This window comes from Anopheles ziemanni, chromosome 2, assembly GCF_943734765.1.
Source record: "Anopheles ziemanni chromosome 2, idAnoZiCoDA_A2_x.2, whole genome shotgun sequence".
In the NCBI taxonomy this organism is placed as follows: Eukaryota; Metazoa; Arthropoda; class Insecta; order Diptera; family Culicidae; genus Anopheles; species Anopheles ziemanni.
This window is the reverse complement of record NC_080705.1, coordinates 47,489,301-47,507,188: the sequence shown is the minus strand read 5'-3', so window position 1 is coordinate 47,507,188 and position 17,888 is coordinate 47,489,301. Positions and strand designations below refer to the sequence as shown.

Genomic DNA, 17,888 nt, shown 5'->3' with positions numbered 1-17,888 from the left:
AATACAATGCAAGGAAGAAAAATAAGAACTTTCAAAACCAGATTGAAAATTGCACGAAATGCACTTTAATCCCGCTTGACACAACTATACGGACACAAGCTGAAACCAAGTGCAGTAAAAACCATTCAAACTCCTCAACCCTGCATCGTAAATTGAGGCAATCGGTCTTTTTAGCCAAACCTTGCAGATTGGGTTATACTTGGAATTACGAGATCGCGTTCTTGTGTACATGTATCTTAGAATATTTAAAAAAATACTTTGTCCGTTAATATGAATGCAATGCAGACGTATTCGATGAAATAAATTGCAATAAACGAAATAAAAAGCGTAAGTTATGAAAATGTGTAATTTACATACCTATTAGCGTGGTTGTACATCTCAGTAATTTACATCGATGTTATAAACCCAATCTACTATCAAATTTTGAAAACCGCGTATGTCGGATATCTACTGTACTGTAATTGCATAACAACCAGTTTAAACAAACGGACAATTTGTTTGCTTTATAACTAATTATATAACTTTATAATTCGCTTTTGATCTCAATGCTTACTCACTTTTAGCAAAGCATTCATATTTTATGAACTGGTTTAAGACCCAAAATGTTGAAGCATTTTCCCAAAATTCTAGCTGTTGTCTCACACAGTAGTACTCTTGATGCGTTCACTTCGACTATCTCTCCTGCAAATAAAAAAAAAAAAACAAAAGAAAACGTTAGGTTAAGAGAATTGAAAAAGTAAAAACGCGATATTACCTTTCGCATTTTTTTTGATGCAGTAACAACTGTCATAAAATTCGCTAAATGTTGTACAAATTTCGTACACAAATTCACACAGATGGTGCAACGAGAGATTTTTCGTGATCAGGAGAATGACATCGGTAAAGCGAAGTAAAACCTTGGTTAATTTCCATTCTTTTTCATGCTCCAGCGTGATGTTCGTATTCTCGATTACTTTTTGCATGTTGTTGGCAAAATCACCTCCACAAGTTCTAGCTATTGAACGGATACGCGTGTAAGCGTAAAGTAAATAGACGGCTGTGTTGCCTTTATCTTCCAGCATCTACAATAGAAAAATAAGAAATATGCAAGCAAAATAAGCGATCATTCCGGATTTGTCATGACAGTTATATCTTACCTTGTCGAAAGAAAAAACGTATTCGTTATTACGATTGTGTGATAGATCAGCATATTTTATACAACCGTACGCAACGGATTCCTGGGCTGCACGCATCTCTTCAGGAGAAAGTACCAGATTACGTTCTTTTTCGATCAGTTTATCCATCGATCGTTTTAGACCTTCATCTAGTAGCTCCGCCAACTTTACCGTGTCACCTGAACGTGTTTTAAATTTTTTACCATCTTCTCCAAGTACTACGCCAAATCCTACGTGATCTACGCGATGCTTAGTTTGATCTAATATGTTCGATCGTCTTGCGCAAGAGAAGACAGTCTGGAAATGTGTCGCCTGTCCCGCATCAGTTACGTAAATAAGCCAATCAGCCTTTTCTTCGTGTAAGCGTTGCTTTATGGCGGCCATGTCGGACGTGTCGTACGTAAATCCGCCGTCCGATTTTACGATCGTTAGAGGAATGCCGTTACGATCTTCTCCCCACATAATCAGGCGACCTTCGTCTTCCTCCAGGAATCCGCTACATTTGAGTTCGGCTACGATTTGCTGCATACGGCTCTGGTAAAAGGACTCTCCACGCTCAATCAGCTTAACATCCAGACGATTGTAAATGGTCTGGAACTCCTTACGGGATACATCGCATATTAGGTTCCATGCTTTCAAGTAGCTCGGTTCTCCGCTCTGTAGTTTTACCACGCACTCGTAGGCACGCTTCTTGAATGCCTCGTCACTATCAAAACGAACTTTCGACTCCTTGTAAAATGCTTGCAAGTCACTGATCGGTGGGGAAACAGATTGGAAATCCGGAAAGCGATCCTGTAGATGTGCAATCAACATACCAAACTGTGTTCCCCAGTCACCAATGTGATTGATGCGCAACACATCATGCCCCAGAAACTCAAGGAAACGGCAAATAGAGTCACCGATAATTGTTGATCTGAGGTGCCCAACGTGCATTTCTTTAGCCACATTTGGCGATGAAAAATCTACAACCACCTTCTTACGCTCCTGACGTGGTGCTAATACACCTTCTTTCAAAATGTTCATAACATATTTCTCTCCATGAGTCCTGCAAAACGAAAAAAAGGTATAATTAAACTACACATACAAATATCAGACATGGTGAGGAATAGATTGTTATGATCACTACCGTACCTGGAAAGGAATACATTGACATAACCTGCACCAGCTACTTCAACTTTTTCGATGAAATTTATCGAGTGATCCAACGCTGTTATAAGTTTTTCAGCAACATCACGCGGAGAAGCCTTAATCGATTGCTGTTTTAGTTGCTGTACTATTTGCATTGCACTATTGCATTGATAATCGCCGAACTTAGCAGAGGAAGAAATCGTTATCACTGCCGGCACTGTTACTCCCGGGTAAGCTTTAGTGATGGCCTCGGCGAAGAGTTGTTGCAATTGTCCGAGGATAGAAAACACGACATGATCATTGCCACTAGCAGAAGACTGCTCGCGCTTTACCGACTGCGTGGATATCATTGGCGTTAATTAAAAGTGTTCACAGAACATGATGCCACGTATCTTACCGATTGCAGGATTTCAAGGCGGTGGCGCAGCCTCGTGTTTTCTTCCATTATTTTCTTTAGTTCCGGATCGAGTAATTCCAAACCGAGCCCTTGACGCGTATCAGCTATTTCAGATTTCAGTTGAAGAATTTCTTTCTCGATTTTTCTGATACTTTTAGTGGCGTTATCGAAGTCAGTCATCCTGATTTTGTAGGAAAATGTTCTTTTAAAATATACCGGTGCTTGGCTTGCAAATCGTGAAATTTTGTTCCCGAGGGAAAAATGTCAGTGTTGGCAGAAGTGTGGGCAGAATCGGGATTCAGAAGATCCGAAGATTTGATCCGTATACGGATTCCAAAGATTCGAATAACAACTTGACGGATTCAAAAGATTTGATTCTATTGGGATTCGAATCAGATTTGACTTGTTTGGGATTTGATTTGATTCGATTCTAACTCGGGGTCCACACTACAGCGCGACGTCGCCTGACAGGAGCAGAACTCCACCCGGTTCAAGGTGTATAAATATAGAATATAGAGCAACAATGTCAATTTCTGTCAACTGCCCGCTAGGCAATTTCGAGCAAATCGTCCTCAAAAACGTCCTCCATGACACAAACATCGAGCAGTTTTGTATGGTGAGGAGGACAAGGAGGACGATTGCTCGAAAAACGTCCTCCTTTTGTTTCATCCCCATACAAAAATGGAGGACGTTTGTTCGCGCGGAGGACGTTTTGAGAACGATATTTCGAGCTGCCTAGCGGGTGGGTTGTTTTCTGCATATTCATATGCAATTGTGATTTTTAGTCAGTTAGTCAGTCGTATGTTAACTGTGAACGAGTAGGTGCTGTTTCTTCTACGATATTGTCTCTGATACTTCCGTGTGTTCGCGAGCTGCCGATTTTCTTGCTTCGTATTTCTGTGGGAGAGAGAGAGACAGTTTTGTTAGGTCAGTACTTTTCCATTCAATTACCTTTGTGTACGGCCGATGTGCTGTTTTGATCCCGGGTGGGTTGTGATCGTTGAAGATCGGGATGCACGATAATTGCGTTGAACCGTTGGTGCCGTTGTAACTGGAGATGATACTATGCCTATATATATAGAGCAAATATGTTTTAAAAAATTCACCCAGTGCAATTTCATAACATGTCTTTAATTTTTTTTAATTTCCAGCGATGGATATTGCATCGAATGACATGTTTAGGACCGGCCAAGAAGCGTCGGATTTTGAAAGAGTTGGTCCTCACAGAGGAAGATATAATTGAAGGTAAACCTAAATATAACAATGCTTTAGTTGCGTTTTCAAACAAAAAAAGCTTCATTCACAGGTCCAACGGCACCAAAACAGCTTTTTCTACAGCATATTTCTAATTCCGTTACGCCTGGTGAGTTTAGAAAATCTTTCGTAGTTTTATATTTTGGTTAATGTTTCGTTTCTTCCTAGGCCCGAGTCAGCTGAATCAAAAAGTGATTTTACTTCCTGCTAAACCTTCTGGTCGTTCTTCTCCCGCTGCTCCTGGTGAGTTTAGAAAATCTTTCCTAGTTTTATATTTTGGTTAATGTTTCATTTCTTTCTAGGCCCGAGTCAGCTGAAATAAGGATTGGATATTTCTCCTGCTAAACCTTCTGGTCGTTCTTCTCCCGCTACTACTGGTGACACACGTACGTTTAGTTCTGATGACCAACGGAGAATATAATCTGTATTCACAAACTGATGTACAAGCTTGCTTTGTTGTACAGAAATTTTCGCACGCAATTATACTGTGATATTCCGGCACTTTAAATAATCGCACTCAGCACGGGCTACGATCGGAAAATATCCGTTCGACGGTCGGTGAAAAATGAACTCTGTGTGTTTATACATCGTATGTTCAAAGGTACCTTTGAAGTCTCCAGCTTCGTGTTTCCATGAAGTGGATGATTATTACTTTTCAAACGAAGTTCTTAGTAGTCATTTCAATAATTATACAAAATTAAGATAAATTCATAAAAAAACTACAAATAGGATCCTCAGAAAAGCAATTAACTCTCTTTTTTTCAATAAGAACCCTCAAATGTACGAATTCGCTGAGAATCCGTGGCATAAAACCTCGCGGATTTCTTCCCATACAAACGGGAACGAACGGATTTGCGAAAAGAGTTCATTTCGTTCATATTCAAAATGGCAGGTAAAATGAACACATTTGAGAGGCGGTGAGTGAAACTTGACAGTCAGATTTGCCCGCGCTTTTCAACGTGAGTGACCTTTGACAACTCGATTCGAACGGATTTTATCCGATGGTAGTCCGTGCTGTACCCGTTTATTACGAATCATCTTCCTTCGCACGCAGCGCGCTTTTATATCAATCTTTCACAAAAGGCCCAATGACACGACGTAATTAAAGTAAGGTGACCGCTTGCTTGTGATGCGCAATATTATCCTTTTCAGGATCTATCTATAAATTGATCATCTTACCCTATCTAAATTATACTCCTTATTATCCTAATTTTAATTACCTATCTTGTGGAATTATTTCCTACCTATTTATAATTATATTTCGATTTAAATTTACAATTACAGTTAGACGTCGATTATCTGGGGTCGGATTAACCGGGGGGCGGATTATCCGGAGGCCTTGCAACTGACAACTGCACAACCATGTTGAAATTTTTCAATGAACTTCAAGTTAGTTTGCAAAAGTTTCTTAGGAATAATATGTCAAACTAAATTGGTCGAATCAAAAATACTTATAAAAATTACAATTGAAAAATAATTCCAACATTTTTTTATGATTAATCAACTAACTGGAACACAAATTCCCGTATAAAGGGTGTCCCAGAAAGTATAAGCACGATTTCAAAATTAGGTAAAAAATAAAACCTGTTCCAGAAACTGAATTTTTGTTTCATAAATTGTGTTTGGGTTCTGTTCTGGACTATTTGCGAAAAACAAAAATTTTAAAAATTTAATCGTATGCTAATGACCGCACTTTTGATCTGTCGCCTCCGATATGGCTCAGCACGGTTTTCGACACTTTTGAACGGTTTTACAGTGTTTTTGAAAACTGTCGATGTTTTTCGCAGCTTTAAAATGTTTTCTCAAGTGTGCCTTCGTTAGCGCCCAAAATATCTCAATTGGTCTGGTCTTGGTCGACTCTTCGTCGAACTGATGCATGAGGGTTGACCACACAGCAGCTTGTCGTACAGCTTCCGGGCCCGATGTTTAATGCATGCAGCCTAATTTGCACTCCGTTTCGATTTCTTTTGGATTTTGTACGATTTTAATTTCAATCTTGCCTTGTCTCATTGGACGTTACTTTTTGATGTACCCATTTGTTGAGCCACATCGCGAATGGAACTTTCCTATTTTTGCTTGAATGCTTTTGCTCTTTCCCGGTTCAACTGTTGGTCGATAGGACCAGGTTTTTGACCACTTTTCGGCGTATCCTCGAAGCTGTACTCCTCCCGAAACTTTTGGATGGCGGTTCGTACGGCTCCGATACTCACACCTACCGATAAGGAGTCGAACACCATTTGTGCAGAACGCTTTTGCGCTTTTTGACGGAAATGCCTCGCATTTTAACAGAAACGATTGAAAAAATAGTTTCGATGCACTATCTAGTAGGTTTGAATGTAAACAATCAAACACCCGAAGAATCAACTGTTTGGCGTCATCCGTTTTCCAGAAACGTAATTTAGAAATCGTGCTTATACTTTCTGGGACACCCTTTATATTGCGAGAAATTCTATTCTTACTTATTGAAGCATCCAAAGTGAACTAGCTGAGACTCAAAACTGGGTTTTATAAATGTATTTTAAAGGCGTTTTAAATGATTGCAACTTTCACTTAACAGCAACTGTCAAACACTCATTTCACTCATGTGAAACCCAACTTAGCACGTCTAAACGCGAAATAAACAAACAATTTAAGTTGCGCAACTAAAATTTCACTTAACGTAGCCGCCCAGGTAACCACGAGCTGTCATCTTTGGAACATTCAATGTTTATACCATGTGCGAGAGCGAGAGCGCACGACTAAGGAAGCAATCCCACTGTGCCTCTCCCTTTCCACTGTATCACACAAATTTGTAAACAAAATCAGAAGCAACGTTGCAAGCTTCCAGCACTTCGGAAATTTTGATTTTATCAAAAATGGCATACAAAAACAACTTTCTAGGGCAGCTTAAGCGTTCAGGTAATTTGTACAAAGTGAATGGGAAAAGATTTGATCAGGAGAGCCAACATTCTTGTGGAATGGATCGTAAGTGTTTGTGCTTGTGCTGCTCAATATTTGAATGCGAAATTTAAATAAACGATTATTTATTTTAGAAGCTCCTAGTACCAGTGTGGGTCAGCTAGAGATTAATGACGATTCTTTGATCGTCTTCGATCTAGTTGTCCAAGAAGACCTCAGAAGAAGAAACGCGTTCTGGAGACGATCACGGTCAAGACGAAGTCTCAAGAATCGATGGTGTACCGGATAACGTGAGCAGTGTAGATAGCTTTGGTGGAAGTACTTTGAAGTAAGGCAACACGACGTTGGAGGAATGTATAAGGTTTTTGGCAGTTGTTCAAAATCTGTTTAATTCGATTGTGAACAAGATGTTAGATATTTTACGAGAGAATCAGCTGCCGAAGAACGGTTGTACTCTTTTGAAAACTAATAGGACCGTCGCGAACATTATTGCAGTGAATGGTGGTCGATATTGGCACAAAGCCATCCCATGTAGTTTGTCCAAACGATTCAGGTAAGATGATTGAAATACTAGTCGAATGCGCTAACACGTATCGTGATGTTGAATTATTATTTATTTCTAGCAATGTGAAATGTCGATATCTCTAAATTTATGTATCGATGGGTTGCCACTACACAGACGTGGCCTGGACACGTTTTGGCCGATTGTTATGAACATCCATGAGCTACCAGAAGTGGCTCGGTGGCAATCTTCAGCGGCTCGTCAAAGCCGCTAAGGGTCGAAGAGTTCCTAAGACATGTCTGCAGGAGCTTAACGACTTTGATTACGGAGCCATCATCAACGAAGTGCAACATGAGATAAAAGTTCGTGCAATTATAGCTGATGCAGCGGCACGAGCATTTATTAAAGGTAAGACTTTCTTTCTCTCTAATTGTTACTTTACTCATCTTTGTGTCGTCCGTTTTCAGGTGTGACAAACTTCAATGAGAAACATGGTTGTTTAAAGTGTACTACCGAAGGCGAATATAATTTGAATTCCCACACATTAGTTTAGAAGGGCGTTTGTTAATCTATGTGAACCTACTGGCCTAAATGTTTGCCTAGGTTTGTTTACCTCACTGAGTGGAACCAATACCAGGGAAATAAAATACAAGCTTGCGGCCATTCAAGTAGATGAGGAGGGTCAACATCTATTTATACGTTTATCTCATTCATTAGTGGAGTAAGTTAAGAAACGACTAATCAATCGAAAGAATAATATAAACATGTAACATATATGGGCATCCAACATACACAATAAATACAAAATATTGGTTTTTCGTTCCCTAACGACATCGATTCATTTTAATTAGAGTTTGACTTTAAAATAATTCTGCACATAAAAGAAATATCGATTAGTATACATAAACACTAGAGAAACCAATAAACAAAATGGAAATCACAATAGTGTAGTTAAAAAAAACCCAATAGCAAATCACTTTTCAGTTTTCAATTCACAATCTTTCCATGGAATTATGAAAAGCACCGTTCGGTTGGAAAAGTAGCCAAATCAATGAAACACACAATGAAAATGATGCTCCACCAAGTGATGCGCCGACATTCATCTCCACGGAATTACCCAAAGCAAGCAACCAAATTTTGACCCACAAGACGCACCTGCAAAACCAAGATCAAAAAGAAAGATTTAATCGTTTGGTGGCAGTATATAGTGAACCAAAGCAAAAGCAGTGCTTCAGCATACAGATACATACAGATATATTGCGGCTACTTTTACAGACTGGTGCTTTTCGTTGTGCCAAGGAATAACTGTGGTCATCACCTGTTGAAAATGTTTGTTGATAGATATTGGCAACTAAGCTACCAATCGTCGAAGCGGAGCGTGGCTCATGTGATTTGGTGAGCCGACAACAACATACCTCTTCTTGTCCCAACCAGTTCGAGCCTCAGAAGCAGCAAACACCAACACAAGTAAGTAACAATACTAGTTATAAAAAGATTTGAACCAAATGATCCATATTCCCCTCTAATAGGTTGGACAATAATAGTTGCAACTAAATGACAAGCGAGACCGGTGGAAATACAGCGGCTGATCCCAAAGAGTGGGAGATGCAAGATCGTCAAGTGGAACTACAAACTATTTTAAATTCACCGTTTTTTTTATTTCATATCACTATACTTTTTCACCGGGTTTGACCGTCGGTAAAAATGGCCGCCTCCATGAGTTGTCAAAACTCAAACGGCTGGGTTACAGTTCCTAATGTAGCGGTTTATTGGAAGGTGGAAAAACGTTCTAAAGAACAGACAGAATGTTCCAAAGATGCTTGTCAATTGTTAGTTGGGCGGGCTGTAAATTTCTTTCACAGCAATGAAAGTTTCTTGACAGCTCGTGCAACTGACAGATTACGAAGGCGTCAACAGTATAAAACCATTTAAAATGATCGTTAAACGAAATAATCAAAGTTGTTTAATGCGATTTAAGTTCACTTGCATGATTCACAACGATAAATGAGTATTAATATTAATTTTGAAGATGAAATAATACAGCTCGTTTACAATTCTACATAGTTTGTTTACCAACTCATGACTGCCGGTTGACAGTTAGCGTTAATTTGTTGTGAGTCGTGTAAACGCGTGATGCGTTCGGAAACTTTCAGTCCACTGAAATGACGACGACTGAAAGTTTCTCTTGCATGAAAGTTGCTGTCATTTATCTGCAGCTTTAGAACATGTTCGATTATCCGTGGAATTCGATTATCCGGGGACCTCCCGGTCCCGACACCCCCGGATAATCGACGTTCACCTGTATTTGATAAGCATGCTTGAAACATATATCTGTCTTTTTCTTATTGTCTAGCTATCTATCTTATCTGACCGCCCGGTGCCAATCATCTTTCAATCTTATCTAGCGATGACTCAATCGTCTGCAATGATTGCGACTGTCATTTTCACCACCTGTGCGCCGATCTGACTAAGTCGGTTGCAAAGGCGGTTAAAAAGTCTAAAAATGTTGTGTTTATGTGCGATACTTGTATCGCTTGCAAAAAGAAACCGGGCATGCAGGATGTAGTGGTGGAAGAAAGCCGACCGTCAAGCGGAGAGCAATCCCAAGCCCTACAAGCAGCAGATTTAAAATTGTGTGCACTGATTGAGAGTGCTGTGAAGAAGGGACTGGAAAAATGAAAAAAGAAGTGTGTGAGGCGGTAAAGCGCCAAGATACATCAACTTTGCGCGATGCCACCACCACTACATTGAGAGCCCCTCCTGTACCGAAGGTTATCATTGAGAAGCCTTCGCCGGTGAGTGCTAAGGAGAAGGGGAGTGAGAGCTTTGCAACAGTAGTGGCCAAAAAAAGTGGGGCAGATAATAGTTTGAAGAATAAGGTTTAAACTATTATTAGTAATTTTGACGTGGGAAGAGCTAATACCAAGCCCACAGCAACCAAGAGTGTTGTGAAGGAGGCTGGCTCTGGGCCCAAAATAGGTAAAAAAGACGTGGCTAAAGTGGCAGAGCAAAAACTCTCCTAGTCTTTAGTAATTGTACAGAAGGTGGATCAATCTTGCGACAAGACAACAGTCGATCTACGTACCCGTTTGGATCCGAGGAAGCAGCAGGTTTCGGACTTCCGTAATGGTAGGAAAGGTCAGGTTTTTGTACAGTGTCCTGCATCCGCGTTAGATGAAGTTAGCAAGGAGGTGCAGTCCAAACTCGGGGATGCTTATTCCGTTCGTTTACCGTTGTCCAGAGTAAGGATAATGGGAATGACGGAGAAGTATTCTGGTGTGGATGTGATTGCACTTCTGAAGGAACAGAATGCAGGGATCTCGTTCGCGACACTGGAGCTTGTTGGAATGTACGAAAGTAGGTTCTACAAGTACCAGAAGTACAATGTCGTGATCGATGTTGACAAGGAATCGGCACAATGTCTAGAGTTGAGGTCCTCTAGACATCAAGGTCAAAATAGGTTTTGACAGTTGTGCGATAAGCACTTCTGTTCATGTATTGCGATGTTTCCGGTGCGGCCAGTTTGGGCACAAGCGCACCGAGTGCAATAAGGAGGAAGCCTGCTCTAGGTGCAGTGGCGCACACAGGACGTCGGAATGTAAGTCGGCGGCCTTAAAATGTGTGAACTGCGTGTTGGCGGGTTCAAGGGGGAGCACGGAACATGCTGCTTTTAGTAGCGAGTGTCCCGTATACAAAAGACAGGTATCAAAGATTGCTAAACATTCCCAATAGCAGAGATTGCTGGGGATATGACAGCGATATGAAATCATGTATTGCAATGTCGCTGGCCTATCGTCAAGCTATGTTCTGTTAAGCGACTCGGTAGAAAGGATGCAACCCGCGTTGGTCCTTCTATCTGAGACGCATATAACGGAGTGCGAAGCATTTGATCAGTTTAGTATACCGGGGTACAGGGCCGTGTCCTGTTTGTCCCACTCACGACACACAGGAGGGGTTGCAGTTTATGCTGGGAACTCGGTTGCCTTGAAGGTGATTCTAAACGAGTCGCTGGAAGGCAACTGGTTTTTGGGGTTTACTGTGACTCGAGGCATGTCGGCTGCAAACTATGGCGTTCTGTATCACTCACCTAGTTCAAGTGACTCACGATTTGTCGAAATTCTGGAGGACTGGTTAGACAGGTTTTCTAGATTTTGGCAAGCGTAATGTCTTGGTTGGGGACTTCAACATTGATTGGTTCAATGATGTGAGGTTCGAAAAATTGAAGAAACTTATGGACTTGGTGTGCCTGAAGCAGAAGGTTAGTGCAGCTACCCGTATTACGAAGAATAGCAGGACATTGATTGACCATGTGTACTGCAACACAGACTCAATTAGCGTGGTAACAGATGCTTGTGCAAAAATATCTGATCATGAAGCTTTGCTTTTAAATCTGAACGATGGACGTTTCAGGACAGTTCAAAAACAAGTTTAATGCTGGAATAGGTACTCTAAAGAGGGTCTTTGTCAGGCAGTCACTTTGGGTCTACAGAGGGAAACTACAAATTTCCATGAAGCTGCAGATCTATTGAAGGTTACACTAGAGAGTGCTATGAATAGTTTAGTTTATGAAAGGACCGTGGAGACTAGATACTCTGGCAGATGGTATACGTTGGCTCTGGAACGTCTAAAGCGGAAAAGAGACAAAGTGTACAAAAAATTTGTTCGGACTAATCTGGCTTCACATTGGTGTGAGTACACTAAGCTAAGAAACGAGTACAGTAGGTCTTTAAAAACTACTCGTGAGGAATACTTCAATAGGGAAATTAGCAAGCATTAGGGTAATAGTAGGGAACTTTGAAAACTTCTTAAAAGCATGTTGAAACCCGACGAGAATACAGCTTCATGCGTGAAATTCGATAACTGTTTCGAGTCCAATGAGGCGATGATCGCAGCAGGGTCCAACAACTTTTTTGTGAATAGCGTCACACTTGTTAACAGCTACATTCCGACGGTAGACGAACCAGTCGAGCTGAGACAAGTTGATACTCATAGGCATAAATTTTCTTTTCAACCAATAGACAAGAGCAAGCTAAGGCAGATATGTTTTCACCTGACCAGAACGGCAGGAATAGGGAATGTAAATGCAAAAACTTTGCAGGATTGCTTTCATGTAGCGGGGCAGACGCTCCTGGATTTGATTAACCAATCGAGGAGAGGGGTGTTTTTCCGGAGACATGGAAGGAGTCATTGGTTGTACCTATTCCAAAGCTGACTGGAGCTATCAAAGCGGAAGAGTTCCGCCCCATCAACATGCTTCACACTATCGAGAAGGTCCTGGAGGTTGTTATCAAGGACCAATTGGTGCAATACCTGGACCAGACCGGACTGCTGGCTCGGGAGCAGTCGGGATATCTGGAAGGACATTCCTGTGAAACTGCACTGAACCTGGTGCTTGCGAAGTGGAAGGGGTTGATGGACAGTGGACAGCCGGTGCTTGCAGTTTTCTTGGATCTAAAGCGGGCATTTGAAACAATATCGAGACCCTTGTTGCTCACAACACTTAAACGATTCGGTATTGAGGGTAGGGAACTCAGTTGGTTCAACGATTATCTGACAGGTAGAACCCAGAGGACAATTTTCAAAAAATCTGTTTCAGATCCCATTGAGAACACCCTTGGGGTTCCACAAGGAAGTGTGCTTGGACCAATTTTGTTTATCATGTATATAAATGACATGAAGCAGGTCTTACGTTCCTGCGAGATAAATCTTTTTGCTGATGACACAGTGATATTTATATCGCGAAAAGACGTGAAACAGGCAGAGTCCCTTTTAAATGCAGACTTGGTGGCTCTGGATGCCTGGTTGAAATACAAGAAACTAACATTAAACATTAGTAAAACACACTACATGGTGATGTCGAGGAGGGAGTGGATCGGCCAGCTTTCCATTGCCATCAACACGAAACCACCCTAGTGGCAAAATCAGCATGCTTTCTCGTTCTGTCCAATTGACAATTGATACCGCCAGAATGAGAAAGCATGCTGATTTTGCCACCGGGGCAATTGACCGAGTCTCCCAGGTTAAATATCTGGGAGTCACTCTGGACGACGGGCTTACATTTAGTGCACACATTGATGGGGTCATCGCTAAGGTGGCAAAGAAGTGTGGGGTGATGAGTAGACTGGGGAACAACCTAAATTTTTTTGGGAAAGTTCACCTCTACAAATCAATTATCTCACCACATTTTGATTTTTGTCCATCAATATTGTTCCTCGGCAATCGGACACAGCTCAAAAGGTTGCAAAAAGTGCAAAATAGGGTAATGAGGTTAGTGTTGTGTTGTAGTCGGTACACGCCTTCTGCTGTTATGCTGGATGTCCTGCAATGGATGTCGGTAGAGCAGCGGATAGCGTATCAGACTATGATACTAATATTTAAACTCCTGAGGGGCGTGTTACCGGGGTACCTTGGAGAAAGAGTAATTAGGGGTTCTGACGTTCACCGGTACAACACTCGTAGGGCTCATGACCCCAGGACGTCGAACTTCTCTTCAGTATTTGCCAGGAATTCAATATTTTGTAAAGGAATACAATGGTACAACAGCATGCCAAGAGAGATTGCCGAGGCTGCAAACGTTCGTGAGTTCAAGCGCTTGTGTGCCGTGTACGTTAAGCAGGTTGTTAAGTAGAACCTAGTAGCATGTGAAATGTCTCGTAGTTGTGTATTGTCAAAACTTAATGTTTGCAAGCATTGCACTAGTCATCACGATCTCACAGATGATGATGATGAGATTTTTGTTTTGTAAATTTAAATGTAAATAAAAAAAAATGGAACAACATATCTTTGAGACACGCGCGCGTAAAAGTGGAAATTTGAAGTTGATCTTTGTGTAGGAACTGTATCAGTCGCTCTTGTGCAATCACGTGGCAGGCGCCTCGAATTCATCCATTGATGATTTTTTCGACGTGACCAACTGTTTCACGGATAAGGTTTGCTTAATTTGCCAATCCTGGAAAGTGGTAACTCCCCTCCATATGTAGGATAAGGGAGATACCGGCTACATGAATAGGAGAGAGCATTTTTTAGCCGTGCACTCCGGAGAGCGGTTCCACGACTCCTGTCTTATGGAAGTTGTGCTAACCGCTGTACGCAAGGAAAAGAGAGATGACTGGTCTTTTTCGTGAAGGATCACTTTGATCCCATCACTTCGTGATTTGCCTTGGATATTGCTTACAAATATCTTATGATAACTCCGCCATTCTCAAACCTGTGTTGGGGTAAGAGGTGGTACTCATCATCATCATCATCATCATCATCATCTTAACGAAAGGTTTGAAATGTTTCAACTAACTAGCTTACTATAATTATTTCAAACACCTAAAACCTAAATTCGTTGGTTGTTATAATTAACATATATGTATAAAGATTATTATGCTACAATACCGTTGCATGTTTGCTCTTCAACACCCCTCCTCAAACACATAACGGTTCAACTCCCAAGACAGCTCGATGTCTAAAAATACTTGCACACATTGCCAATGTTGGCACCAACTTTCACTGCCAATATGCAAATTCTATGGTATCGCCATCTGACGGAAAAATTTGCAACCAAATCTTGCTCAACCAAAACATTTTGGTTGCAACCTCGCCAATGTTTGACAATTCAAAATTACCTAGCACAGAAATGGTAAACAAACCAGTATACCAAGCGTAAACAACCATTCGCATTCAAACACAACTGGTGTTGTTTATTTTTAATGTAAAAACGAGTATAGAATGAAATTTAAAACAATGTTGTCGTCGCCTACTTGTCGACAACTTGCGCTGATACTTCACACATGAGCAATGCCAAGGTAAGCTATTCTTACAGAAAAACAGATGCTGTCAAGTATTGCTTTGGTATTACCTTGGCAGGCATTGCTCAGGTGTGCAAGAGTTTTAAGACAGATTGACACCACATGACCAACATCCAGAAAAATAATAGTTGAAAGAAATATCGACAGAATGAAATAAAAACAGCAAGACCCAATAGAGGGAATAAACATGACGATAGAGGGAACTACAAATAGCAAGGACAAATTAGGAAGAGTAGTTTAGAACAGAGTTTTTTTACGAATCGGTACAGAGTGTCTTTGCTTTTTCAATGTGTCCACGCTTTTTTAGTTCTTGTCCTCGCTGCAGCGAACCGAGGGGTTCTCACGACAGGCTCGCGAGCACACGAAAAGCGTTCGGAAAAGTTCTGATAATAACTTCCTAACTCCACAATCTGTTCTAAACTCCTCTTCCTAATTTGTCCTTGCTATTTGTAGTTCCCTCTATCGTCAGTTTACAGCCTCGGCCACGGTTCACGGGAACTTTGTCATTGATTATGGGAATCTTAGCCGTCGAGGTCCGAACTGCGGCCGTCGATCCGGTAATAGCTGCCTCTTTTTGCCAAACGTCGCTTAAGAAATGCGATTCAGCGCACTCTTTCTAGCACACCGTTTTCTCAGCCATTTGGCAAGCATATCAGAACATCCTAAAAGTATGCAATTACATAATTATGCACTGTATAATTTTTACTCACTCACTCACTCAGTTCATTCGGTACCAGTGTTCGATTGTGAACGCCTGACGTTATGCCGTACATGTGTCCCAGGTGCCTGTAGAAATTCAATGGTAGAAAGAGTGCGCTGAATCGCATTTCTAAAGCGACGTTTGGCAAAAAGAGGCAGCTATTACCGCATCGACGGCCGCAGTTCGGACCTCGACAGCTAAGATTCCCATAATCAATGACCAAGTTCCCGTGTACCGTGGCCGAGGCTGTATTCCCTCTATTGGGTCTTGCTGTTTTTATTTCATTCTGTCGATACTTCTTTCTACTATTATTTTTCTGGATGTTGGTCATGTGGTGTCAATCTGTCTTAGTCGTGTGTGTGTGGGTGGTGTGCGTGTATTAATGTGCACTGTTGGAGAATCAGTGTTGGATGCGCAGTTGAAGGAAACTAACACCGGTAAAAGAGTAAATGAGGCCCCGGCCGCCATGTTTTCGATCGTGGCTACACCTCTTGTGGACGTTTAAACTGAATGTATGCAATTGGTGATACATTAATTCGTTAAATTCAACCTACGAGTATTTGAACCGTAGTGTGTACCGTTAATTTCGGCTACGCAATCAACCTAAGGGTGCGGTATGAGGGGGGCCCACGGGCCCCCCTTATTTCTCAAAACTATAACAAACTCTCTTTTTCGGTAGACCTAGCGCAGTCCGCTCGCTGCGCTCGCTGCGGGCGCGCCGCCGTTTCCAACTCATTTCTTCGACGAAACTCATTGTTTCATGCTGTCCATCATGTGTGGAATAGTTTACTTACTAGTAACTTAACATGTAAAAGTATATTAACCCGCATTCAACCTCCACTGGGTGATTAGTTTAAACCGTTATTGCCTTTTATGCGAACCGTTAGCGTTCAAAAATTCGAAACGAATGCATGTGTCGCGCTTTGCATAGCTTCAGGCGCTTAATGTGAACCAGCAGGAAGAGGAGAATCTAGCCCGGGGCCTCATTTACTCTTTTACCAACTGTGTTTTTTTTTCTCAGGCATTTTTAAATCTTTGTGAATGAAAACTAAATTCGTTGATTAATTAATGTCGACAGTGTTCCAACGTTTAACTATATGTACACGTATCATTTCACTCGTGTTAAACTCTATTTCTGTTTTGATGCATCCAAACACCGGATAAACAAAACAAGACTCCACGAGCTGACAACTATAGAAATCAAAGGAGGAAAAATATGGCGCCACCTTGGAAACCAAAATTCAGTAACTCCAACAACAACACCATACAAAACTTCGGGATAGTTCTAAAACCGGTTCAGTTTGCTGTCTGGGTAGTTCCGTTACGTTCCGTTACGTTTATAATACCTACTAAAGATTTGGCTGACACAAAACAAACGTTGGTTGTGTACATTCTTCTCGTCTGAATTTTCAGTGGTTGATATGAAGGTGTTCTTCAAACTAAAACAAAGTTTTAGTTCAAATCAATGGCCATCAACCATTTTTATTCCGTTTTACTTCTTTGGCTTCCATGCCGTGCAGGTTTATATTAATACATTCAGTGCTTCAATTGGAAGACATTTTTGTCAGAAGCAGAAAACATGCACTACTCGTTTATGACTCCATGTTCGGATCTGCTGTCATACAAAACGCATTGAATCGTATGAGTAAAGAACAAAGCACGCTTCTATTAACCAGCTTCGAACGATTTGTCAAACGACGATAACCGAGGACAAGGAACCGAGGACAAGGAACTGAGGAAGATTTATCCTATCGAGACAACATGACGACAAAGTAGTAGAAAAAGACGCATTTCTTCAAGTTTCAGAAGCCCTTTGTGTGGCACATTATGTTCCTAAATTGGCGCATTGTTTTTGTAATGTTCCATATTTGGCGCGATGTGTTCCTTACTTGGCGCACTTAAAACAAAGTGGATGTAGTTCATTGAATTCAACAGCTTTATTCAAAATTCAACTTAAAACAATAGAAACACTTTTCAACAGGAATTTAAAAAACAATTTAGCTTTTTTTGCCGCGGACTTTGGCTTCTCTCGTGAAAATAAAACTATCTCATCGCTAAC

At 41.1% G+C, this 17,888-nt stretch overlaps 1 protein-coding gene across 1 annotated transcript; it reads right to left on the bottom strand.

Moving 5' to 3' along the window:
- Positions 1-521: 521 nt before the first annotated feature.
- LOC131281684 (probable arginine--tRNA ligase, cytoplasmic) lies at positions 522-2,859 on the bottom strand. The gene is made up of 5 exons (XM_058311035.1): positions 2,680-2,859; positions 2,286-2,617; positions 1,137-2,199; positions 755-1,061; positions 522-681 (listed from the first exon to the last, which is right to left on the bottom strand). The coding sequence occupies exons 1-5, from the start codon at positions 2,857-2,859 to the stop codon at positions 572-574; spliced, it is 1,992 nt and encodes a 663-aa protein (XP_058167018.1). The 3' UTR covers positions 522-571.
- Positions 2,860-17,888: the final 15,029 nt, after the last annotated feature.

What these genes read in the sequence shown, in the direction of transcription:
- LOC131281684 (XM_058311035.1), bottom strand. Translation starts at nt 2,859, where the DNA reads ATGACTGACTTCGATAACGCCACTAAAAGTATCAGAAAAATCGAGAAA. An exon ending in ACGTTTTTTCTTTCGACAAG is followed by an intron (nt 1,062 to 1,136) that starts GTAAGATATAAC and finishes TTTCTATTGTAG; the next exon opens with ATGCTGGAAGATAAAGGCAA. An exon ending in CATCAAAAAAAATGCGAAAG is followed by an intron (nt 682 to 754) that starts GTAATATCGCGT and finishes TTTTATTTGCAG; the next exon opens with GAGAGATAGTCGAAGTGAAC.